The sequence below is a fragment of the Vidua macroura genome, chromosome 6 (genome assembly GCF_024509145.1).
Source record: "Vidua macroura isolate BioBank_ID:100142 chromosome 6, ASM2450914v1, whole genome shotgun sequence".
Classification (NCBI taxonomy): Eukaryota; Metazoa; Chordata; class Aves; order Passeriformes; family Viduidae; genus Vidua; species Vidua macroura.
In genome coordinates this window covers 48,902,092-48,929,261 of record NC_071576.1, presented here as the reverse complement: position 1 = coordinate 48,929,261, position 27,170 = coordinate 48,902,092, and the positions used below count along the sequence as shown (strand labels likewise).

General features: G+C 42.1%; 1 protein-coding gene across 1 annotated transcript; it reads left to right on the top strand.

The window, feature by feature from the left end:
* Positions 1 to 355: 355 nt before the first annotated feature.
* On the top strand, positions 356 to 27,170 carry PTPRJ (protein tyrosine phosphatase receptor type J; the record flags this gene model as incomplete). Its single annotated transcript, XM_053980765.1, has 23 exons — positions 356 to 392; positions 1,452 to 1,577; positions 2,342 to 2,617; positions 3,218 to 3,493; positions 7,560 to 7,826; positions 8,427 to 8,702; positions 9,795 to 10,070; positions 11,294 to 11,569; positions 12,453 to 12,728; positions 14,449 to 14,745; positions 14,997 to 15,131; positions 17,637 to 17,847; positions 17,992 to 18,107; positions 18,672 to 18,759; positions 19,950 to 19,991; positions 20,918 to 21,005; positions 22,070 to 22,160; positions 22,967 to 23,040; positions 23,194 to 23,328; positions 23,750 to 23,869; positions 24,222 to 24,382; positions 24,845 to 24,980; positions 25,956 to 27,170. Coding segments are annotated over 23 exons (3,939 nt in total), but the record flags the coding sequence as incomplete, so codon positions are not given.

The window sequence follows — 27,170 nt, the reverse complement described above, 5'->3', positions numbered from 1 at the left end:
AGTTGTCAAGGATACTAACTAAAGTGTGTTTTAACTAAGATCTTACAGGTTTGGTTTATAAATTTATATGTGCAAAATAACCAGCTTATGTTATTCAAACTTTTTTTTTTTTTGGTGACAAAATAAACTGCTTCTTTTTAGAATGTGGAAACTAACATTTTACCAGCATGCTTAGATTTTTTTTCTACTAGTTTGGTGTAATTTTTTTTGGTGTTATTTTTATGTCAGTAGTATTTTATGTATGCCTTTTGCAGATTGAAAAATCTGGAGTTTTTAAAACAGATTTCTTCCTCCCTCATGTTAATTAAACCACTCCTTATTTTATTTGAGCTTCCAGTAGTTTTAATTTCTATTAATTGTTTTTGTTTTCCAGGTCAGATGTACAATTGCTTGTAAGTATCATTCTGTTGCTTGCTTCCTTTTTTTTTTTTTTAATATAACTCTCCTGATTTTAGTCGCTTTTAAGAAAGATCAAGCAGTATCAGCAAAGTATAAAAAAAAAAGCTTCCTGGAAAGAATTTTTAGAAATAGCAGTTAAAAATATGTACTAAATTCTTTTAGTGACTGTAATACCTACAGTGCATTTAAAGGTATTTAAAAATATAAATCTGTAGTTAAATCCCTTTGCTTTTCAGTTTGTAGAGAGTTCTGGTAAAATCAAGTGCAGGTGTAATGTGCTTAGAAAGATAGGAAAATACACTTAAAGGCAATAAAAACCAAACAAACCCCAAAAACAAAAGACACACAAAATTATGCTTTTAAAGAATTTCTGAAGTGAGTCTAGAACTGCTGTACTGGTCAAGATAACACATTTTCATGTGTCAGAAACTTCTGAAAGTGTGTGCAAAGAAGTTCTACCTTAATATTGAATATTAGACTTAGAATGAGTTAGCCTTTAAATTTTAGGGTCTGAATCAATGCTTTCTATTCTTTGGACTGTACAGTTGATGTAATATTTCTGGTGCTAGATACAGAGCAATGTCTCTTCCTTACTTTTAGCCTTACTTGTGGGAACACATTGTGGGAATATGAGAGGGGAAGAGGGGAATATGTTTAGGGGAGAAACAAAATTGCTATGCTAGGTTAAACAAAACTTCTGATAATACATGAAGAAAACGCACACACGGAGTGTGGCTGCAAGTTGTTTTAACTACTTTTAAGCAAAACTGGACTGAAAAGAGTTCATAATAGCTTTCATCCAAACCATATTGTAGAGTCAGTAGATGGCTGAAATAATGTGACAATCACTTGAATCTAGTTCTTATAATCTCACAGAAGTTAAGAGGTGAAACCAGGAAAAGGGGTAAAACCAGGAAACGTGCAGTGAGGTTTCTGTAGAACTGGAAAAATAGAAGTGACTATGGGTCTGTTCATGATATCTATAACTGACTGTACTTCTGCAAATGGAAAGTTCAGAAGTATTGTAAAGACAGAGTTTTGTGTTCTTCCAGGCACCGAGGATTGCAGCTCAAAAAATGCAACTGCAGAACCAGCAACCAGTAGTAATGATGATTTATCAGTAAACTCTGCAAGTGGAAGAGTGATGGGGGCTGCATCATCACCTGATGAGACAAGAGGTGATCTAAGCACTGTAACACGTTTATAGTTTGGAATGTGACTGGGATGTGAATATTTGGGGTGTTTTGCACTTCTATATCGTGATAGCACTTTTAGCCTGAACTCTAGTTCAGCATTGCAGGGGCATGAATCCAACTGCTTTACTGCAGTAGAGAATGAGGCCAGGAAATGCATCTGCACACCTGACTGGGAGTGCAGTTTCATGTTGTGGTTGCTGCATGGCCTTGGAATGATTTTATCCATGTTAGACTCAGACTCCCTTCCCTACTTACTATGGCTTTTTAGGTTACAGGTTAATAGTTCAACTCACTGTGACATACAGATTGGAAATGCATAAATGATGGGGTACAGCTGAAGACCTCTGCCTAGTATAGAATGTTCTGTGTCACGTATGTGCAGGACAGGTGTGTGAATCTTGCAGCTAGAAAGGCTCCTCTATTTGGGATATCTAGTTTAGGAAAACAATGACAGCATGTTGTGTGTCCCAGTCTTCGTCAGCACACTGCATAAAGCTCACAGCTGAGTCAGCACAGAAATCACTGCTGCACCTAGACGGCTTTACTGCTTCAGGTCAAGTGAACCTCAAGAAGTTGGGGTAGAGAGCAGAGCTTGCAAGTATGCCTTCCAGTAGAGAAGGGTGGCTTGATTGTTTTCCCAGGCTGATTTCTGTTTTAGAGAGACAAGATATGGCAGGGAGCAGAGCATTGTATGTGTTTGTCAGTAAATATTCTTGTAGGTTAAAAATTTTTTTCTCTTTTCATAGGATCCAACCTGATGTATAATCTGGAGGCAGAATTCATTGGTGTGACTTCCGTCACCTTAAAATGGATAGTGAATAGCAACGCTTCTGACCAATACACATACAGGATAGAGGTTGTAAATGCTACAAATGATACACCTGAGCCGAACGTGACATCCAATGAAACCAAAGCAAAAATTACTGGGTTAATCCCTGGGACACTGTACAGCTTCACAGTATTTGCTGTAGCAGTTCATGATGAGACAGAAGGAGAAGGAGTGTCCATAGATCTGTATACAAGTAAGTCACAGTTTTTTGCATTGCTGTTGCTAGTGGTCTATGCTTTGCTGTATAGGACAAGGCTCTGCCCACCTGCCTGAGGTTGTAACTTAATAGGAGACTTACCTGGGCCAGATGCTAAGAATGAATGGTTCATGTATAGAAAAAACATAGCCTTGATTTATTTATTTACTTATCAAACACCAAACTCCCTCTAACCCCCCACCATAAAGCAAAAAATCCTCCACAACAATAACTAAACCAAAGACCAACCAATAAACCAAACTGAAATTGTCTGCATTGCCACCATACCCATCTGTTTCCTATCCATCTTTCTGGATTCCCTGGGAGCTCTGCTTCAACATGGCCAAAGCTTCTCCTTTGGAGTGTCAAAGGGAGGTAAATGCCACTCAGAATGGCTTGTCTTCAGTTCTCTCTTAGCTGTCCACTGGTACAACAGTCTCCAGGAATGCCTGGTGATGTTGTTGGGGTGCTCCTGCACTCTGCTGGACCAGGAGTGGTGTGAGGGAAATGAAGCCCTGGTGTGGCTGTGTTTCTTGTTTCCATGTCTGTGAGCAGCTGTTCCTGCAGGTTAATGAGTTGTTGCTTTGCCTTTCACAGGGCCCAGCCCGGTTCTTGATCTCGAGGCAGAATCCATTGGTGTGACTTCCGTCACCTTAAAATGGGTGGTGAATGACAGCGCTTCTGACTCCTACACATACAGGATAGAGGTTGTAAATGGTACAAATGGTACATTTGTGAGGAGTGTGACATCCAGTGAAACCAAAGCAGAAATTACTGGGTTAATCCCTGGGACACTGTACAGCTTCACAGTATTTGCTGTAGCAGCTGATCATGAGACAGAAGGAGAGAGAAGTCCCATGCACCTGTATACAAGTAAGTCACAGGTTTTTTACATCCCTGTTGCTGGTGGTCTGTGCTTTGCTGTCCAGCATGAGGCTCTGCCCATGCTGCCTGAGGTTGTAATTTAACAGGAGCCTTACCTGGGCCAGGTAATAATAGAAGCCTTTAATAGGAGCCTTACCTGCTAAAAATGTGTGGTTCATGTATAGAAGAAACATAGCCTTGATTCACAGTATCTGCTATTGCAGCCGATAATGACAGAAGGAGAAGGAAGGTCCACAGACCTTGTATACAAGTAAGAAAATTGTGGACAGCTCAAAGCTCTTCCTAACTGCTTGAGGGCTACAATGTAAAGTTGTGTGTATAGATCTGATGTCTTACTGCTGGAGCCTTATCTGGAATGTCTAGTAATCAGAGTGGTCTTTAGGTTTGGAAGAAATACATCCTTGGTTTAAAAAAAAAAATCCAGGCAAACAATCCACCCTGCTTCCTCTCCCTCTTTGTCCTCATATCTCTTCATGTGGGAGATAATTTCTTGTCACAAATAGCGAGCCAGCTAGGAAGGATGCCCTCCTAGAGCTGGTATTTTTAAATAGAGTAGGACTCATGGGAGATGGTAGGTGGCTGACTTGGCTATGGTGATCATTAAATGACTAAGTTTCAAATTTACAATGTAATGAATAACAAGAGAGAGCAGAGTTGCTCTCCTGGAGTCCAGGAAAGTTTAATTTGATCAGGGCACTACTTAGCACCCTACCCTCGGAATCTGCTTTTGAGGTCTTAGTGTCATGATCCGCTTGTTGCAGGGTGTCGTGATGGTTCTTTTCACCGATCCCAAAAGTGCAACAAAGGCAAACAGCAGGGGACTGTCAGTTAATCACAACAAATGCACCTTCATTAGGGGCCAAAACAGTAAATGTGATAGTGGGGGATCAGAAAGGAGATAAAAGGATAGATGGAAGAGAGAGAACAGAGGGATGGGAATAGCTACCAACACAGGTGAGATCCTCAGTGGTCCGGATGATAGGGATCCGTCTGTCATGTTGGGGTGTCTCCGAAGATCTCGTGAATTCAGGGTTTCAATTATAGTCCTCAAGGAAAAGAGGGGGAAACAAGTGTAACAATGAAAGTCCATTGTAATCGCCACGAGGGAACAGGTGAGTCCACAGAAACCACCAAAGCAAGATGAACACAATGAAGAATAAGTCCATTGAAATTACTAAAGGGAAACAGGTCATGTCATTAGTGGTCAGACCACCAATTTTCCCCCCTCACTGTAGTAGGGGTCTCAGTCCTTGGGAGGAGGGTTCTCAGTCTTTGTTTGTCATGGTGGTAACGAGGCAGATGAGGGGTCTTCAATGAAGGACCAAGGGAGTCACCTCAAAAGTTCATTCGGCTTAAGAACGGAGATCTGAAGCAGGCCACACATCAGGCTGTCCCATGCTGGGTCCATGTCAGGTCTTTGCCAAGTTCTTGCCAACTCCTTGCCAAATTCTTGCCAGGCCTTGTTGGGAACAGCTAGCATGACGGTTCAGTGGTTCCACATGCACTGTGTCCTGTTCTAAGCCAGAGCTGTAGTGGGGGAAGAGAGTCTTTCTCGTGGCAATCAGAAGACAGAATGGAGAACGAGGGGGCTTCAGACAGCCTCTTACACTTAGGAATCCACATGTGCTGTTCAGTTTTTAAGAACTGCCTTTTAGAAGCACAAGAGCAGGCATTTTCACTATGTCAAAAGTCAAGCAATAGGGGCAGAAAACCAGCTTTGATGAACAAGGAACTCCTTGTGGAGCTCCAGAGGATGAAGAAATTGTATGAGCTCTGAAAGTGAGGTCAGGCCTCTCAGGGGGATTACAGAGCTGTAGTTTGTCTATGCCTGAAGAAGACACCAAGGGCCAGAGCTCAGTTACAGTTGAAACTGACCAGTGCTCTTTCAGATAACTGGAAAGGCTTTTTGAAGTACATTAATAGCAAGGGGAGGTCTAAAGAAAACATTGGCCTGATCCTTGTTGAAGATGGTCACCTGTCTAATAGGGATGAAGAAAAAGCAGGGGCATTCAATGTGTGTTTTGCCTCAGTTTTTGGTGATACTGATAAACCTCGGTGTGCCCAATCCCCAGAGCTGGAGGCCCATGAGAGCTGGGACAGTGGCTTTCCCCTTGTGGACCCTGAAACTGTGAGGGACCTCCTGTATCAGCTGAATGTTCACAAGTCCATGGAGCCTGTTGGGATTCACCCCTGAGTGCAGAAAGATCTCACTGGTGTTACAGCATTACCCCTCTCCATCAGCTACCAAAGGCCTTGGGAGCCTGGGGAGGTCTCTGCCAGCCACTGTTACTCCTATTTAACAGGAGGCTGAGAGGAAAGACCCAGGAACCTGCAGGCCTGCTAGACCAACATCAGTTCCTGGAAAAATTATGGAGAATTATTATTATTATTATTATTGTACTGAGTACTGTTGAAAGGTGTTTAAAGAATAATGCAGTCATCAGGTGCCAGTGACATGGGTCACAAAGGGAAAGTCCCATTTAATTAATTTGATCTTTCTGTGGTAAGGTCACCCACCTGGTGGGGAAGGGAAGGTGCTGAATGTAGTTTTTCTGCATTTTAGTGAGATTTTTGGTACTGTTCCTCACAGCATCCTTCTGGGCAAGTTGTCCAGCTATGGGATGAGGGGGTTCATGGTGAGCTGGGTGTGGAGCTGGCTGCAGGCAGGATTCCCAGGGTTCCAGTGAGTGGGGTTGTGTCTGGCTGGTGAGCAGCCACCAGTGCTGTCCTCAGGGCTCAGTCCTAGGGCTGCTCAACATATTTATCAAAAGTAAGGATGCAGGAGTTGAATGTGTACTGGGTGTAGTTCTGGGCCCCACAATTGAAGAAGGATGTGAAGGTCCTTGAATGCCTGTAGAGGAGGGCAAGAAAGCTGGTACAAGGGCTGGAGTGCCTGTCCTGTAAGGAGCAGCTGAGGGCTTTGAGCTTATCTAGTTTGAACAAAAGGAGACTGAGGGTGACTTTATTGTTCTCCTCACCTTCCTGAGGAGGGAAATGCAGAGGGAGGGGGTGATCTCTATTCTCAGGTGTCCAGGGATATGATGAGTGGGAATAGTTCAAACCTGCATCAGGGGAGCTTTAGGCTTGACATTAGGAAGAATTTCTCTACTGACAGAGGGTTCAAATACTGGAATAGGCTTCCTAGAGAGGTGGTCAGTGCCCCAAGCCCTTCTATTTGAGTCATTTGGACAGTACTCTCAGTAATACCCTTTACCTTTTGGTGAGGCATGAGGTAGTCAGGTAGTTGGATGAGGGTAGTTGTAGGTCCCTTATAAGTAAATATTCCGTTCCACTCTATCACTTTCCTGCCCACCTCTGGATTCCCAAGGGAAGCATTAGGAGTTCAACCACTGTGATGGCCTGTGCTTATGTTTTGGGGTGTCAAAGGGAAGTTAATGCTCTCAGAATTGTAGCAGTCAGAGGCCCTGCAAGGCCTCCATAGCAGTCACTAGCCTAAGATAAGAAATGCAGAGTCATGATGAGTGGAACAGAGCTGCCCCTCTTCTGCACATCAGACCTCTGTTATCTCTCTGTAAGGCTATAGGTTGTATTCTCCTCAACCCCAGCCATAGGACAAATCCTGATCCCTCAACAGCCTATATAAACCCATACCATTGCCCAGTTCAGACGGAAGAGCTGTCACTGGAACCCTTTGCAGAAGCTGCCAATAAAGACATCTCCGCAGAACTCCACACAGCCTTCACCTCTCTCCATCCCTGCGTCTGCCGAGGCACTTTGCGAGCACAGAGCTGAAATCACTAAGAGCTGAAATCACTCCACAATTGCTCGCTAAAGATGCCAGCCGCTCAGAGCTAGCCGGAAGGCCCAGACAGGCTGCGCCTCATCAGCACAGCACTATCCAGGACACCTATGGCGGCTGCTGGCCCGGGGGCCAGATGGACCCCCGGGGACCACCAAGCTGTAATACAGAATGACCTGTCTTCAGTTCTCTTTCAGCTGCCCAGTGAGGCACAGGTGTGGCTATGTTTCTTGTGTCCATGTCTGTGAGTAGATGTTCTTGCAGGCTGACAGGTTTTTGCTTTGCCTTTCACAGGGCCCAGCCCGGTTCTTGATCTCAAGGCAGAATCCATCGGTGTGACTTCCATCACCTTAAAATGGGTGGTGAATGACAGCGCTTCTGACTCTTACACATACAGGATAGAGGTTGTAAATGATATACCTGTGAAGAATGTGACATCCAATGAAAACAAAGCAGAAATTACTGAGTTAATCCCTGGAACACTGTACAACTTCACAGTATTTGCTGTAGCAGTTCATGATGAGACAGAAGGAGAAGGAGTGTCCATAGATCTGTATACAAGTAAGTCACAGTTTTTTGCATTGCTGTTGCTAGTGGTCTATGCTTTGCTGTATAGGACAAGGCTCTGCCCACCTGCCTGAGGTTGTAACTTAATAGGAGACTTACCTGGGCCAGATGCTAAGAATGAATGGTTCATGTATAGAAAAAACATAGCCTTGATTTATTTATTTACTTATCAAACACCAAACTCCCTCTAACCCCCCACCATAAAGCAAAAAATCCTCCACAACAATAACTAAACCAAAGACCAACCAATAAACCAAACTGAAATTGTCTGCATTGCCACCATACCCATCTGTTTCCTATCCATCTTTCTGGATTCCCTGGGAGCTCTGCTTCAACATGGCCAAAGCTTCTCCTTTGGAGTGTCAAAGGGAGGTAAATGCCACTCAGAATGGCTTGTCTTCAGTTCTCTCTTAGCTGTCCACTGGTACAACAGTCTCCAGGAATGCCTGGTGATGTTGTTGGGGTGCTCCTGCACTCTGCTGGACCAGGAGTGGTGTGAGGGAAATGAAGCCCTGGTGTGGCTGTGTTTCTTGTTTCCATGTCTGTGAGCAGCTGTTCCTGCAGGTTAATGAGTTGTTGCTTTGCCTTTCACAGGGCCCAGCCCGGTTCTTGATCTCGAGGCAGAATCCATTGGTGTGACTTCCGTCACCTTAAAATGGGTGGTGAATGACAGCGCTTCTGACTCCTACACATACAGGATAGAGGCTGTAAATGGTACAAATGGTACATTTGTGAGGAGTGTGACATCCAGTGAAACCAAAGCAGAAATTACCGGGTTAATCCCTGGGACACTGTACAGCTTCACAGTATTTGCTGTAGCAGCTGATCATGAGACAGAAGAAGAAGGAGTGCCCAGAGCTCTGTATACAAGTAAGGAAATGGTGCCTCCAATTACCAGTATCTGTGCTGTTTGTAGCAAATTGTTCTGCTTTCTTACTTTGGGTTTCCAGCTTCAACCTGTTTCTCATTGTGACGTTGCTTTTTTACTCCAGCTCTGTGCACACATGAATAATGTGGTGTTTGTGAAAGGACTGAAATTGTCTCTGTGCTTGCATGTGCCACCTGCAAATCAGTTATTTCATCAGCCTGTCTGCTCAAGACTACGTAGAGATCCAGCTGCTACCACATTATGACTTCTAGACACTTGAGGGCTGAGTAGACCCCTCACAACACCTCTGGGAATCACAGCTCGTACCAAAAAATATGGTGTGCAGGGATGTGGTGCCATGGTCACTGAGGCTTTTTTTTCTTGAAGATTCTTGAGCTCTTTGCAGAGTCTGGGGCTGAGGTTCCTGTGGGCTGTGACTGACTTGCTTCCTAGGGTTGCGTTATCAAGTGTGGTGCCGATCTTTCTGGCTTTATGCCAGGACACCTTTTCCCTAGACTAGATAGATGTGACAGGAGTAGACACTACTTTTGTGTGTAGCTCAGAAATGCAAAGAGAACAGGCAATGTCCCTACAAAGCAATTTGGAGGAGTGTGTCCTGGAGCTGCTACTGAGTCCATAAACTTGTCTAAGCTGACTAAAATGAGTTTTATCTGTGTGGAATTGGTGCTGAGTTGGGCTTGCAGACACAGCCCCCTAAGGTATGTCAGCTGTTGGACCTGTTCAAGCAGCCCATTTCTTTTTCCTGATATTGAGGAGAGTTTAGGTTGAAGGTCTCAAATTGAAACTCATGGGCACAATTTTGAGTTAACAGACCAAGATCAGCTTGGACTGTTTCCTTCCCTGATTTCCATCTGTTTCTCTGTTTGGAAAACCACTGTGTAAACAAGTAATTGTTGCATATGAAATGAAATAGAATATGCCCCAAAGCTCATATGACCTTCCAGAGATGCCTCAGTGTGAATGCCTGAAACAGGGAAGTGATGCTTGGCTCTAAGTGATGCTCATAGGGAAATGTGGTTGTGGCTCTTCTTTACTTCTTTTTTTTTGACAGGTTGTTGCTTTGCCTTTCACAGGGCCCAGCCCGGTTCTTGATCTCAAGGCAGAATCCATTGGTGTGACTTCCATCACCTTAAAATGGGTGGTGAATGACAGCACTTCCAACACTTACATGTACAGGATAGAGGTTGTAAATGGTACAAATGATACATTTGTGAAGAATGTGACATCCAATGAAACCAAAGCAGAAATTACCGGGTTAATCCCTGGGACACTGTACAGCTTCACAGTATTTGCTGTAGCAGCTGATCATAAGACAGAAGGAGAAGGAGTGTCCATAGACCGGTATACATGTAAGTCACAGTTTCTTGCATTGCTGTTGCTGGTGGTCTGTGCTTTGCTGTGCAGCATGAGGCTCTGCCCACCCACCCAAGGGTTGTAATTTAAGACTGTTGCAGGCAGAGGTGATGATTCCATCCTGGAGCTGGCGATGGCCAATCCCCAAGTATTAGATGTTAGTGGAGAAGTAGAATTGCCCTGGTAGAAAGCTGTTGGTAAAGCTACCTCCAAGACTGTCAACGAAGAGAAGAGACTTTTCCCTGAGCACTGATCTCTTGCAAATTTGGGAAAGGGGCATTTGCATTTGTTTCCTAGAGTAGGGGGGCCCGAGATTCTCATTTTAAGAGGCTCCCAGAAAGAGCATATTGTGGTGGGTGAACTTGTGTGATCTGGGAGCCTATAGCTGCCGTCGTGGTGCAGCCAGGAGAGAGATTCAGACAGTGCTAGATCAGGAGAACTCCTTTGGCCATGCAGCACCTTGCCATGTTGAATATTAAAAGTGTTGACATGTGGTGTTGGAGGGGCCATTTTGGAGCTGGCTTCCAAGGCAGTAGCCCAGCCTGATCTTTCCACACAGTGCATTTGAAAGAAAATGGATGACTGTTCTTGTCTTTTCCTGAAATGTGCCTGCATGTATGATCCTAACTGACCAGTCAATGCCCAAAAGTCTCTCCTGTGCTGTCTGTAATGGCTAATTACCCTCTTTTAAAAATGCAGAAAGAATAGTTTCTCTGCAGAAAGACAGTGTCTCCAGAGGGTCTGGTGATGGTTTCTCTTCTATGGGAGTGAAGTGCAGGGCATGAGGATTAGAGCAGAGTGTCAGGTTCTCATCACTGCTAATCCTCCACTAGTGATATTTCATCTTCCTTATATTTTGCTGTACAGAGTTGCACCACTGGCATTTTTCCCCTTCACTTTTCTCTCCTCGCTGCCTACCTTTTAGCCAGGTGAAACCCTACAAGTGGTGGCACTGGGCTGGCCTTGTGCCCCTCTTGATGTTGCCTCTGAAAGGAAAATGAATCATGCTTGAGATGGCTCATTCTCAATTCCCTGCTCCCCAGCTATTAATACAAAAGTCTCCAGGAATGCCTGGTGATGTTGTTGGGGTGCTCCTGCACTCTGCTGGACCAGGAGTGGTGTGAGGGAAATGAAGCCCTGGTGTGGCTGTGTTTCTTGTTTCCATGTCTGTGAGCAGCTGTTCCTGCAGGTTAATGAGTTGTTGCTTTGCCTTTCACAGGGCCCAGCCCGGTTCTTGATCTCGAGGCAGAATCCATTGGTGTGACTTCCGTCACCTTAAAATGGGTGGTGAATGACAGCGCTTCTGACTCCTACACATACAGGATAGAGGTTGTAAATGGTACAAATGGTACATTTGTGAGGAGTGTGACATCCAGTGAAACCAAAGCAGAAATTACCGGGTTAATCCCTGGGACACTGTACAGCTTCACAGTATTTGCTGTAGCAGCTGATCATGAGACAGAAGGAGGAGGAGTGTCCATAGATCTGTATACAAGTAAGTCACAGTTTCTTGCATTGCTGTTGCTAGTGGTCTGTGCTTTGCTGTGCAGTATGAGGCTCTGCCCACCTGCCCATGGCCTGAAATTTAATAGTGTTGCAGGCAAAGGTGCCGTGCTTTTCCTGCCTGCAGTCAGAGATGTTTTTGTGTAAAAGACATGGCCTTCTTTGAAAAAACAGAGTAAAACAAACACCTCAAAAACAATGATTGTTGAAGTTGGTTACCAAGGCCTGTGACACAGTAAACTCTTCCCAAGAACTTTCTCTCTGGCCTGGGATTTTTGTGGGTGGATCCATTGCCTTCACTTCTTGGAGGATCAGGGCCTCAGAACATTCTTTTAAAGGGCTCCCATATAGAGGTACTGTGATCTGGGGCCCTGTGACTGGGGCAGAATAAACCTTAGAGAACAATGGCTCAGGAGTGCATTCATAGCATGACCTAGGCAAGCTGTTCCTTTGCCAACTTTCATCACCTCTGTTCCTCTTCTGGTCATATATGAAGTTCCTTACCTTTTACTGTACACAGATGGACCACCATCTCCTATCTCCAGTCCCCCTACAGCCTTGTATCTCTCTTGACCAACATCTGAATTTCTGAGCAAAATCCTGGGAGCTCTGGCATTGCAATCATGTGTTCTGCTTTAGAGTGTCAAAAGGAGATGAATTACACTGAAGGTTACATTCCATCAATTCTATCTTAGCTGCCCCCTTGTGCAACAGCCTCCAGGAATGCCTGGTGATGTTGTTGGGGTGCTCCTGCACTCTGCTGGACCAGGAGTGGTGTGAGGGAAATGAAGCCCTGGTGTGGCTGTGTTTCTTGTTTCCATGTCTGTGAGCAGCTGTTCCTGCAGGTTAATGAGTTGTTGCTTTGCCTTTCACAGGGCCCAGCCCGGTTCTTGATCTTGAGGCAGAATCCATTGGTGTGACTTCCGTCACCTTAAAATGGGTGGTGAATGACAGCGCTTCTGACTCCTACACATACAGGATAGAGGTTGTAAATGGTACAAATGGTACATTTGTGAGGAGTGTGACATCCAATGAAACCAAAGCAGAAATTACCGGGTTAATCCCTGGGACACTGTACAGCTTCACAGTATTTGCTGTAGCAGCTGATCATGAGACAGAAGGAGGAGGAGTGTCCAAAGACCTGTATACATGTAAGTCATGCTTTCTTGCATCCCTGTTCCTAGTGGCCTGTGCTTTCCTGTGGAGCCCAGAGCTCTCCCCACCTGCCCAGGCTTTGAAATACAATATTATGTTAGGCAGAAGTGCTGCACACAGCCTACCCGGAGTCAGCAATGGTAATGTGTGGAAGGGGGGATCTGTCCAGGGGATTTTGTTGCCCTCTGTTTCCTGGGTGAGGTCCTCAGGTTCTTATGTGGAAGGCTTCCCACAGAGTGTGCATTGTGCCTGGGGAACTCCCCCCTTTGGAGGGCCCATGGATGCAGCTGATCTTGGGCAGCACGGGATGGTGTGGCTGTCAGCCCTGCTGCTTTGCTCAGCCCATCAGCAGATAGGAGAAGGCTGAGTTATTTCTGCATTCTTCATGTTAGGCATTGTGACTTTTCCTCCTTGTTGTGATCATGTGCTGCCTTGTCCTTTCCTTTGTTTTGTCCCATTTTGACTGAGGTGAAATGAATCTGGCCCAGAGCTCCTGAATGGGTTTTCCAAAGGGGCTCTGGGATGAACTTGGAGAGTTGCTGGTACTCTGAAAATGCAGCTTGCCTGACTGTTTCTGGAGTTTTCTCTTGACTTTCACAGAGCTCAGCATTTTCTTCCTTATTGGGGTAGAGTATGCTGGTCTCTGACATTTCCCATGGAGCCCTGATGGTACTTTATCTGACTGTTCCTACAGTATAGAGGTCAGAAGTCATGATTCCTCTAGAATCTAGATTCCAGGCATCCATTGTCACCAGGTGTCAGAGGTGCTGTTCCAGGGTTTGTCTGTAATCTCCTATAATTTCACTGTATTTGTAGGAGTAGCTGACAGTGTTACTGAAGAAAAATAAATATTTATAAATTGCAGTAGAGGTAAGTCCCAGTCACCCACATCTATTTTTACTAAATCTGTTTCTTCTGGTACACAATTATGCTTCTCCTTATTTTCTTAAAATAATACCCCTTCTAACAACAAAATAATTTAATAGGTGAGTCTATAACCTCTGTATTTGAAAGTACCAAATACTTCCTTACTGATAGAGGAAATAAATTTAGTGTGTGTTGTAATTGTAGGTTTATAAGTGTTTTGGTCCTGAAGGCCAAGTTTTACAAGATGTTTAGTTTAGAGAAACCTTTCTTCTCAGTGGTCCTGCTACATTACTTTTTAAGTATCTTTCTGTATCTGGTCATAAGGTTGCATTTTTTATACTATGTCTTAGAAGACTCTCACCCAAACTGACTTGTTATAGTTGCTACTTTTAAGGATGGCTACTGCTGTGCTCTTAATGGACAGAGATTAAACTAATTTTCTTATTTGTTGGCCACTAAGAGTTTTACATAATTATAGATGGATTTAGTGGCAGTCTACATACTACTGTAAAAATGTTATTAGAGTAGTATGTTAAAGAGTTGAACAGTATTTTGAAAATGTTGCTGATCTTGACAGACACAGCCTGAATTTTCCCAGTAACCCTGTCTGCAGAGGAGGTAAAGAGCACAGAATAGGTCTGTGTATTGTGTTAAATAGTTGTCTTCCTCATAGGGTAACAAGTCCTTGTGTAGGCAGTAGATGCCATGTAGGCATCTTTTAAAAAGGGGAAGGGAATACTGAAATTTTACAAGCATTTATATATATAACATACAAATACACAGCTTTATCTAAGGGCAAGGCTTGATTTCTTACTCCTCCATTTTTGTTATTCTTTTTTCTTTTGGCAGTAACTGTCTCAGTGGATTCACTTCAGTGTGAACCAGTGGCCAAGCAGCCTTTCCTAATGCTGAAGTGGAAATGTCCTTTTGGTAACAACTCTGGCTTCGGAATCAAAATATATAATATAAGCACTTCTGAAGTAGTAAGAGAAGAATCGGCTCCACGCTGCATGGTGGAAGGCTTTGAGCAAACCTTCCAAACAGGACGTTTAAATTTTTTCAGCACCTATAATGTTACTATCATAACTCTTCCAAATGGCACTGAAAGCTCTCCAGTGGGCAAGTTGTGTCACACCAGCATTACTGGTAAGCATTAAGATCTGAGCATGAAAGATACTTGTAGGACAAAAATATTAACTTCATAATTGCAGAATACCAGACTTGGTATGCACTACATTATCAGCTTGCAGAGTATGAATAGAACACTCTATTAATTCGTAGTCTAATGTGAGGCACAATAAATATGCATTATGTGAACTGTGTTGGTATCACAACCTTTTCTTGTTCATAAAACTTTTATCAGTGCTTAACGTACAAAAAAATATTTTTGTTGGCAGACCCACCTCCTCCAACTGAAGTTCCTTCAGTCAAGGCCATCAGTCACAGTTCGTTGTCTGTTGAATTCTCTGATTTTGATCCACTGAATGGTCCATTAGAAGCCTACGCAATAATGATTACAACAGATGATCAAAGTAAGATGTTTATGATATTATCATGTAGCTGAAACCATTTACCAGGCAGCATTATATTTTACACTCTAAATAGGTGTTAAACAGATAAAGAAAAGGCAGACTCAGACTTTTCAATCACTTTTCAGAAATCATGAGGCAGATACCTTGCTTGAAGTCAGGCCACTCCTTGTTTTCAGAAGGTGCCTGGTTTCAGTCAGTCTTTTCCTGCCTGACTTATCTTTGTACATCATCTGACTTATCTTTGTGCTGTTGCCACATTGATTTGCCAGTGATTTGTTTCCCCAAGATTGCATAGTGTCCTTTCTTTCCCCACAGAATAATTTTCAGACCAGCTAATAGAAGCAGCTTTGGAATATGGAATGTTTCCCCCCCCTTTCTTCAGCTGCAAGATGCCTGCAGTAAGGTCTTAAAAGGAAACGAGCTTTCTTCCTGATTTTACCCAAAACACTTTAACTAAGAGAGATGGAATGTGGGTGGAAGGCTTAAACATCATTGATAGTATTAATGGAAGTTAAATGCCACAGAAAACTAGAGGGTAGCCTATCAGACTGGTCTATTTAAAGCATCAGAGCTGAGAATGTCTCCAATAGGTGACTGTCTAGTGATAAAACATTAAATTAAGGAACTTAGTTTTGCAGCATAGGTTGCACTTGAACAACTGTTCATTTTTGCCAGTGCACTGGAGGAATAAGGCACCTGATGGAGACAGTTTCTTCTAAGTGGGAGTTGACATTCATGTTTATTCTTTGTTACAACACTGGAAATTCATTTCGCAGAATTTTGATTATAGATCTTCCTTCAGTAATTTTCTGTGCAATATATATCTAAGAAATTCATGTTTGTTTGCATATATATGGGTGTGTGTATATAAATACATATATGTGTTGTATCACATTGGTGCAGAAAATTCTGTTTTTCACATGCCTGCCCCAGAACTGCTGATTTGAATGCCAGTCTCTTGCATGCAGTTCTGCTTGTAACTTCAGCCAATCCTGGTTAGTCACAAGGAGATCTGGTGCATTCTTCTGTGTGGTTTGGACTGGAGGGTATTCAAGGAGGTCTTGCAGGATTTGACTGAGAGAAATAAGGGAGGAAGGTTGCCCACATTTGTAATATAGAGTCAGTGCTTTGATGGGAACAGAAGACAGCCTTACAGCCAAGCATCTCTTCAGCTTTTTTGTTGAAATAGCACAAATATTCTTGAGATGTGTTTCTCTGTTGTAAACCAGTCATGGTTACCTTTAGGATAGACAGAGGGGACTTTATTCTGTTGTGTAAGAAATTGTGTCTAAGGCTGTTTGAAATGTCATAGGGTGGTATTAAAGGCAGGTAAAACCAGGGGTGTGTATCCTGTTGGAATGGAAACTAGGGACAAGACAGGACATAACATAGCTCAGGTGGTATTGAACACCCATTTCTAGGCAGCTGAGTTATTTGCAACCTCATCTGCTTTTAATGAGACCAAGTTAGTGCTTTAGAAGAGTTGTCTTGCACCTTGTTGCTGCCGAGTCATAGTTGAGGAGAGCTTTGCTGCTGGTGGTAGATCACCCCTTGTCTGCACAGCTCTAGAAAGCTTACCAGAGCTTTTCCACCTTTCAGAGCCTCTTGCAAGGCTTCTCCTTTTTAAAGGTGAATTCAGTATTATACCCACTTCTAGAAGGATCTTTTAGCTTTCCAAAGACAGTCAGTAGAGAGCAAACGTCTGTCAAATGAGTGAGATTTTTTGTCCTGCCTCAGCACTGGGAAGATTTGTCAGTTGGCTTGCTCTTGAGTTGTTGAGACAACTGGTAAGTTGAGTTTATCACCTCTTGGGTTACATGTGCCTCAGCTGTATAATTGCCTCAAGGTTCTAGGGTTAATCTGCTATAAGAACAGACACCATGAAGTGGTGCTGTTCTGCAAATGGTGTCCGTCCACCTGCTCACTGTGGTAGCCTGTTCTTAATCTTCTGAAGGGGAAACTGTTCTGACCATTGTTTTGTCCAATGCTTGTCTATGTCAAGGAAAGGCCTCTTTCATCTCTTACAGTTCAGGTGTGAGACTTCTTGTAGGATAGAACAAGGTCAGGACAAGCTTAGTGTCACCCTGAATGAGGCCTGATGCTGTTTGGGTAGCACAAATACTGATGATTTTTTTCTACACCATTTGCATTTTACTCTCTACATACAAGAATGGATAGAAGACATATGGATATACCTGACTTGGCTGGTGAAGTCTGTCCACAAGGGTGCCTGGTTCCAGCATTCATGCACCTTTATTCAGAAGCTCCACTATATACAGTAGAAGTAAAACCAATAGCAAATAAACAACACTGGGGAGAGGTGGTGCAGTAGATGGCACTGCAGTAGAAGAGGTTTCTGAGATTATCTGTTGCTCTCAGCCTTTCATTTCAAGCAGTACTTGTGGAGGAATGGCAACTGTAGTTAATGTGATCATCTCAGTCACTGTGCCAATTGATACAAAACCAGGGAATTAATTATATCCATGTTCTTGTTGTTTCCTGAAGGTTCTGAGTCTTTGAAATCTAAATTGAACAACACATACAAAGATTTCAAGAAGAAGAAGGCAACTGCCTATGTTACGTATGTCATAAAAACAAAGCAGGCAGAATCACATTCTTCCATTTCTCAGAATGATAAGAACATCATTCATGTAGGCAAGGGAAACACAATGTATGGCTATGAAAATGGACCATTGATCCCTCTTCATTCATACAGGTATTTATTTCAAACCACTCTTTTGGTAAGCTTTCTGCTGTTGAAATCTAGAAGGTCATCTAATGGAAAGATTACAGATCTTGCTAAAGGCTGTTAAAACCCTGTAATGTACCTGGTTTTGTTTTTTTCCTTCCTTTTCAACAGGGCATGTGTTGCAGGTTTCACTAATATAACATTTACAGCCAACGTGATTGAGGGGGAAGATAGTTACGTATCATTTTCACCCTGTTCTGAACCGGTTTTACTGCCCCAGGATCCAGGTACAGTTAATGTCAAATGTAGGACTGGCAACTTGGCATACACAGCATGTGGAGATTCCTTAATTATGGCAAGTTTCACAATATCAAAGCACCTGTTGGTTTCTCTGTATGAACTGTTTCTTTCTAGCTTTGCAGTGGCACTGCTCTGTAAATTCATACCTTGCTAGTTCTGTGGGTGATCCCTTTTTTCCATGTGGCATTCCACAGCAGGAGTATCCAAAAGCTGTGGCATGCTGAAAGGGATTGGATGGCACAGTGAGACTTTGGTATAGCAACAAGTGGCCAGTAGCAACTGATGGTCTCACAGTTTTGTTAAACTAGAAGCAGGTGTATTGGAATAAAAATACTGGTCCTTTGATCCCAATTTTATATTAATTTAACATTCTCTGGTTATTATTCTTAAGGAGATTTCAGTACTGATACTGCCAAAGGATAGTAAAGACAGGATATTTTAGTAGAGTGAAGCATACTTGGTTAGTCACTTGCAAGATTCTGTTGTAGCATGTTGATTCAGTTAAAAGTTACTGAAGAGGACAGTGAGTAATACTTTTTCTCTTTTATCAGGTGTTATTGCTAGAGTGGTTATTGGATGCCTCTTGGCTATCTTGGCTGTAGTTGCTGTAGGGGGGTTCATATTCTGGAGAAGGAGAAGGTAATGTGTGTTTGTTGTATTGGTTGTGTTAGGGAGCACCAGTGTTTCACTTCAGTATCTTTCTCCTAAAAAGCACTCTTTCTGTCATGATGCATGGCTGTCAAGACATTTTAAAATATGTTGTATTAAAATGTTGTCTGTATGTTACAGATTAGAGTTGAAGTATCAAACCACTTGTTTAATAACTTTGTTTAAACCCATAGTTACAAACTAATGAGTTGAGAAGAGCTAAGCAAAATAAATTTTAATTCATAGAACAGAATTATAGAATCCTTGAATGCCTTGGGTTGGAAGAGACCTTTAAGATCATCCAGTTCCACCCCCCTGCAATGGGCAGGGACACCTTTCACTATCCCAGGTTGCTCAGAGCTTCTTCCAGTCTAACCTTGAACACTGCCAGGGAGGCGGTATCCACAGCTTCTCTGGGTAACCTGTGCCAGTGCCTCACCATTCATGAATGGTCATGAAGTCATTCAGTCACAAGTGAGCAAACATCTCAAATTATTGTGCAAGAAGTAATTGGGTGTAATTGTATCTTAGATGGCTTGATTTTAAATTATCCATCAGTCATTCTTTTTAATTGCTTGATGGCCTGTCACATTAAACTTCTATTCTGGAATTTCCAGAAGCTGATGAGTTTGAGCTGGTCTCTCAGTTTCCAATCTTGTTCAAATTATCTGGGATGTAAGAGTGCACAAAGGCTTTTTCCTGCTTCTGACTATGTAGTACACCCTTTCTGTGGAGTTAGCCATAGCCCCAGTCCAGTTTTCTTAGTTGCTTTGATTAACAGTTGTTATTTTTACAATTGTGTCCAATAGCTGTGTACAACTATGGGAAGAGCTTCCTTTAAAGCTAGTGGTGCAGATCCCTCAGTTGTACATCTTCCACCAAAATATGTGCTTTGTGTTCAGGCTTTATACTCTGGGTCCAACAGAAAGAAGCAGTCTCATTGCACAACATCACCAAAAGAAGGGTGAAGGTTTTTTGGGCTTTTGTTGGTTTTGGTTTTTTTTTTTTCTAATTCCAGGTGTAAAAGTTTGCCTCAGGAGTTTGGGTTTTTTTTTTTTTTCACAGGATAAGATGCTTTAAAAGAAATTGTTCTCAACAGGCACAAGGAAACAGATAAGAAATCTCATATAAATTCCATTGAATTCTACTGTAAACCTATGTTGTTTTCTTACACCTTATAGGAAAGATAAAAGAAATACTGAAGTGTCTTTTTCTCCAATTAAGTAAGTCCGTATCTTTTCTCATGGTATTTTCTGAGCTCAAGTGATATTTGCAAAAATTACTCAGAACTCAGATACTTGTTTTCTGTGCAGTTTTATAGAGAATTTTGAAGTATCAATTTCTCGTGGACCTGAAGGATTGCTGCATGAAGACTAAAAATAATCATGTTGATTGAGACTTCTAGAGCCACCAAAGGGATTTGAGTGTTCACTTCATTAATCACTATTAGACACACAAATGCTCCACATGGTTTTGAAAAACAGGGTTTGAATGAAACACAGACTTGGTGCACATTGAGGGAACAATCAGAATTGTTGATAAAATGCAAAAAGGCAAAATATGTTCTGTGATCTTAATTTTTCTTTTTTTTTTTTTTAATGACTACTTTGTGCTGAGCCACTCATCCAGATAATGTTGTGATTGTGAAATCTGGCTATGGAGGGAGTAACCACAATATATTGGAAGTCACAGGCACTGCAACTGAATCATGTTATTGGTTCTGGTACCAATTTTTGTGCTGGTGGAAAGCCATGGCCAGAACATCCCATGGAATTCCACCTCTGTAGGCTTGATGGTTGGCATAAAATACACCAGGGACTGGGGTCAATCCAATGGGAGTAAGCAGCTGGCTTACACCTAGTGTGATGTTCCTCTCCTGGAAGGATGCACTGTTCTCTCCTTGATTTAACAGAGCAGTTAAATGTCCCCTGTAAATGCACTGTTTTGTGTCTGCAACTAACAGTCATGCTTTCAGTCTTAGAGTCACATAATGAAAAATACAACTGCATGTGTCTAATCAGCCTTTTTTTTCCCCCTCCCCCGAAGAATCAAGAAGTAAGTAAAGCATACTTTCTAACACATTAACTGAATTAATTCATGGCTTATTTACCCAACACCAGTTGTTGACACATGGCTTTTCTCATTTTAGATCAAAAATTATTAAAGTGGAGAACTTTGAGTCATACTTTAAGAAGCAGCAAGCTGACTCCAACTGTGGTTTTGCTGAAGAGTATGAGGTATGTGCCCTCAGTGGGGAGAGAACTTCCTGACAAATATTTTTGGAAAGACAAATCATCTTTCCTATGGAGCATACATAAGGCTTACTGAAGGAGAAAAGAAGGGTCCTTTTTTATAGAGATAATTAAGCTGTATGTATAGCCTTCCCTTCCCTTATACAGCTCCTAATTTAGTTGAAGTGCATGATAAATACTTCCTGCCCTGAATTATTATCTCTGACTGTAGCCTGGCCTGCTTGTCAGAGCTCTCACTGGAGAAATCTTTGCCCTAGTCATGTATGGACTTAGCCTAGGGGACACTGTAGAATTTCTCTGCTCTTCAGTTTTCTCATCTTGGGTTGGTTTGGGGTTTTTTATACATATCAAGCCACGTCTGTTGCTAATCTCACAGACTTCTTCAGTGTGTGGGTGTGATTTGCAAACCACACCTGTGAATAGTTCAGTCAGGGAAACAGCAATTATGATTTGCTTACTGACCATAAGTTTTTCTATGAAACGTGCTAAAGCTCAGTTGTTGTAAGGAACAAAGGACAGGAAGGAAGCATTAGGGAGGATTCTGTGTTGTTGTGTCTGCTCTTAAAGAATCTCATTCTGTTTCTCATCTCTTCAAAGCTATTAATTGACTTTGTTCTTCAAATTCTATCTCTTTGTACTTCACAGACTGGTGCACCACCTTGCCTTCCTTTCAGATTTTGCTTCCTTCAGTTGGTTCATGATGTGTTTGCTCCTTTCTCCCTGTAATGCTTGCAGAGCTTCTGCCTTGGGGACAGAAGGAGCTGTCATTGATATCAGTGTCTGTTTCCACAAAACTGTTTCCAGGCTTTTAAAGTCCCATCTTTAGGTTTTAAATATGCTGCTATTCCTACTTTCTGTATTAATTTCTTCTCTAAAAGATTAGCCACTGTCACCCTCCCACTCTGTAACAAGATGATTTTTATTGACATTTATCCCAGTTTAACATGCCTACTTTTACAGCACAGGACACAAGTGTTTGGACTACTTTTTTGTTTCTGTATGATTGCTAAACCAGGACCAGATGGTCATAAATCCTCCTTTTATTGTAGGAACTCAAGTCTGCTGGTATTCATCAGCCCAAATTTGCTGCTGAACTTCCTGAGAACAGGGGGAAAAATAGATACAACAACGTCTTACCATGTGAGTTATTCTCTTTGAGTTGGCATCTTCTACTGGTTGAATTTTTAAGTGAAAACCACTGGGTTTGGCTAACCTGGCTTTAATAGTGCCCAGAGGTTTCAAATATGATTTTCTAAATGAATGAATTTGGGCTGCTGCTTTCCCAAAGTCACTGTATAAACACACCTGAAAGAGCCTTCCCTCAAGGATATTTCTTCAGAAAGCTTCTTTAAAGAACTTTCCCTTAACAAAATAACTTTAATTTTCCATTTGTGAGAAATGTGCAGTCCAGGTTGAAAACACAAGAGGATAACAGTTGACCACAGACAAATAAATGTGCAAGCTATGAGAAATATTAAGACCCTGCAGGCCAACTTTGCAGATGAAGTAAGAGTTTAAGACCTGTCAAGCTGCCTGCGGGCATCCCAATGTAGCAGAGAGTCAGAAGTAATTTAAAAGTGAACAGTGACAGGTACTTAAGGATGCTTTGGAGGAAAAACATCAGCTGCCATGGCATCAGGAGACAAATCACTCCTTTTTATCCAGTAATTAAAACTGTAGTAAATCTTGTGTTGGATTAAAAATATAAAAATTTGCCTTACCAAGCCATGTTTAAAACTAAAATAATCTGTGTTTCTTGAGTGATTATCATGGCCACTTTTTTTCTGAAGCCCACTGCTATTTATGATTCCTAAGGTTCTATTCTTATTCTTAAAATGCACATTGAACACCTTTTATTTAGAAACCATGCATTAGATAAACACTATTTTTCTGAAACGTTCCAGTTCGAAAATTCATAGTTGTCTTTTCCTTTTTTCTTTCTGCAGATGATATTTCTCGTGTTAAACTTTCAAATCAAACCTCTGGAACTGGTGATTATATTAATGCAAACTATATGCCTGTAAGTTGCTTCATTAGCTGAAATGAAATGTAATGTATATTTTTCTGATGTAGGTATAAGGGCTCATAATGATGTTTAAAATCAGCTTTTATTTCTCACTGATGTTGTGTGTGTGTATATATATACACATTTATTTTGTTTTCTTCTTCTTAGGGCTATAACTCAAAGACGGCATTTATTGCTGCACAGGGTCCATTACCCAACACTATAGAAGACTTCTGGCAAATGATTTGGGAAAAGAGTATCTACTCTGTTGTTATGTTGACAAAATGTGTGGAACAAGCCCGGGTATGTTGCTATCAATACTGAATTGTTTCTTGAAGGCAGCTGCACCTCTTCTAATTTTGTTGTTACCTTAGTGGTTTGGAGACTGGCCATTGTCTTTTAACAGTCATCCTCTTGATGGAAGACTGTTTTCTAAATTAAAAACAGCATGATTATTTTGGGTTTGGTTTTTTTTTTTAGCTTTTTCCTATTTTTATATCTGCTGACTACCGGAATGGATTGTCTCAGGAGGGTTGTGGAATTACTGTTGTTAAGGGTGGGTTCTTCTCTCCAAAGAATGATTTTTATAGATCTTCTTTTGTCCTGGAATAGCCCTTGAGAAGGGTGATGTACTTTCTAGCCCCGCTTCAGGTGGTGTGTTATTTAAAAGTGAGTTGTTTCATTGCTGTGTGTGATGTGTCTAACTTTGTAACACTCTTCTTAGACAAAATGTGAGCAGTACTGGCCAGACAAACAACCCAAGAGCTATGGTGACATTATTGTGACAATGGTCTCAGAAGTTGTCCTTCCAGAATGGACAATAAGGGATTTCACTGTAGAAAAGGTGAGGACTGCCTTGATTGTTGGTTGCTCGTGTGTAAATTACCTCGTGCTTATACAGATACCTGTAATATCTTCTGGACCAAAAAATTAGCCCCATCAGTAAATACAGTGCAGTAGATATGAGCTTGGAGTAAAGCAAAAGTACAAGGAAATTATTTCAAAGTATTCTCTACCACAGTAGAAGGAAGAGGGAAACTGGAATATCATTGGTCAAATCACTGCACAGTTGTAACAGGCATCTTTGATGAAGCTGAGCTTGGGCCCATACACGTGTCAGGAAGCCCAACTTCTCCTCTGAAGCCAGTTTTCATTGTCTTTTTCATTAGTTTTTTTAATGTCTACTCTTCCTGCAGTCCAACACCCTCAAGAGCCACACAGTGCGCCAGTTCCATTTCACCTCCTGGCCGGATCACGGTGTGCCAGAGACAACAGACCTTCTCATCAACTTCAGGCACCTTGTCCATGAGTACAACAGCCAGAATCCAGTGGACTCTCCTACTCTGGTGCACTGCAGGTAGGAAGAAGGTATTTCTGTTAGACACACTTTTGTCTTGTGGGTTTTTTTTTCAGTCAGTTCCATTTCAGCGGGATTAAAACCAGAGTAAGCCACTCTGTGTAAGGATGTGGGCTATTTACCTTGCCAAACTAAAACCTTTGCCTAGTGCTTCAGTAAATAGCAGTGCTATGTAGGTAGCAAAGGAAATGATACCAAATATCATAAGAACAGAGCATCTCTCCTAGCCTGGAAAACTGAGCTGGAAAAGATGTCCTTTCAAGAGCTTGTATAATCCTGTGCACATGCAAGGCTGAGAAGCCCCTCTTGGTGGTGGTAAGACCACCTGTGCTGCCAAGAATTTTATTACCTGTGCTGCTGAAATAGTAGGAGGCATCATCCTGGCTTCCCTGGCTTTTTATCAGGCCAGCAGTAAGAAGGTGGTTGGGAGGAAGCACAGACAGCCTGTCCGTGTCGTTGCAGCGCTGGCGTTGGGAGGACAGGGACGTTCATTGCCATCGACCGCCTGATCCAGCAGATGGAGATGGAGAACACCGTGGATGTGTATGGAGTGGTGTACGACCTCCGCATGCACCGACCCCTCATGGTGCAGACTGAGGTGAGGCTCTCTCCCATGCAGCAGCACCTTTCTCAGATGTGCATAATCAGCCAGACGTAGCTCTGAATTACAGGACAGTAAGATATTAAGGAGTTTAAATTGCTCTTCATTTAACTTCCCTCCTTCCTGCCTCATCTCTTCTCCACAAAAGTAGTTGCAGCCAGGGACCATAGTACATCCAAGCAATGTCTTTACAGAGTGCTTTGTAGGACTGGCATTTGCAGCTGGAAGGAATCAAATCCTGAAGCAGACTTTTTTGCAGACTAGTTTTACCTATGTGGATTTTATCGTTCAGTTGTGGGCCAGAATTATCTGGAGTAAAGTGGTCTCAGTGTGCATCTTTGCTTTTGTGCTCTGCAGGAATACAAGCATTCCTATGGAAATTACTACTTTGATCCAGAAAGGTGTATGGACTAACTCAGGCTGATTTAGAAAAGGCTGTAAGAGCTCCATCATGAAAGTCTTTTAGGATAGTGTTAGGCATGACAGATCCTAGCTCTAGACAAAACTATATGTTGCAGCATATGTCACAGTCGAGACGGCCACGATACACAGAGCATCACAATACAATTTCAGAAAGCTTCAACCCGTACAGAGCAACATTATGCTACTTCAGAAGGCTGCAAGCATCTGTCCTTCTTGTTCTTTAGCCCAGCCTTTCATACCCCTCATGTTCATGCATTACACTGTGTGCCCTCTGTTCCCTTTTGTGATTGGTCAGTGCACCTGGGCACTCCATGGCTTATTGCCTTCAATGCTGTTCACCTGCTTTTCACAGCTGTACCCATTGGGAATGAGGCTCTGCTGCAGCCCCACTCCCAATTACCGCAAATGTGTACCTATATATATGTTCTAAAACAAGCACTGTGATAACTAAGACTCAGTGCACTGCCCAAACCTATATTCAGAAGCAGATTTACTTCCAAAATCAGGTCTTTTTTAGAAATGTATTTCTGTCTCTCTTTCTCCCATCAGGACCAGTATGTCTTCCTAAACCAGTGTGTCATGGATATCATTAAATCCCAGAGAGAGAGGAAAATGGACCTTATCTACCAAAATGTGACAGCAATGGCAATCTATGAAAACTTCACACCTGGGCCAGCCTTTGGGAAGGCCAATGGCTACCATGCATAGACCAGAAGGCCTCTATCCTGGAGATGTTATTTGCCCGTAGCAAAGGGAGGTGTCCGACTCGTGTTTTCTGGGATTGTGTGCAGTGTCTCATGTCTGGCTTGTCCAGCTCTGTCTGCATTCAAAGGTGTGATCTACAGTAGGAAAAACACAACACTGGCAGGAGCTGCAGACTGATGTTAAAAAAACCCAAACAGCAAAACCCAAGCAAAGCTTTTTAAAGTTAACAGAGGAATCTTTTTTTTGGGGGGAATTTAACAGTACTGATATGTGAAATAGCATTTGCTGTATGAACAGCGAACTAGAGTTAAATATTAAAATAATAACACAAGCTTTTTATTACAATTTTATATTGTTTCATTTACAGACACCAGGCTGGTGGGTTGTTTTAATATATTTAATTATAAGTTTCAGGAACATATTTTATCTACTGTATCTGGTTACTTAGTTAATAGATATGTGCCTCTGTGATCTATTTTTTTTCTGTGTTCCTTTTTATTTAAAAAAGGAGTACAAATGGCTCCTTCAAATGGACATTCATACTTGGAAATTGTGCCTTTTCTAGTTGCTACTCTAGAAAAAAAAAACAGCAGAGATTCTATTTTTCTACTGAAACTCTTAATGAGAACACAGATTTTTTTAAATAAGGCTTATGTCAAACTTAACTGTAGTTGCACTGTTGGCAGGACTCTCCAGAAGCTTGGAGGTGAGCTTTGTTTTTGCATTTCACCACAAATATCCCCTGCCTTAATGTTTTGGTGTGCCTCTGCCAAAGGAAAAGCAGTGTGGTCTGTCACTCCGAGCTTTAACTGTAATTAAAAACAGAACAAGTGAATGTGTGTGCAGGGGGGTGTTTGGCGTGTGGATGAAGGACAGAATAGCTCCTCCCTGTTCCTGTCTGATATTCCTGTTTTTATACAATTTATAATGACTTATTTAAAGGTGCAATATATGATTTACTGAATAATGCTCACTCTAATAGAGTTTTTCTCAGGTTGGTGTATTTTTATCATTGTTGTTGTTTTTCCTCAAATATATAAATCTCTGAAAATGCTGAAA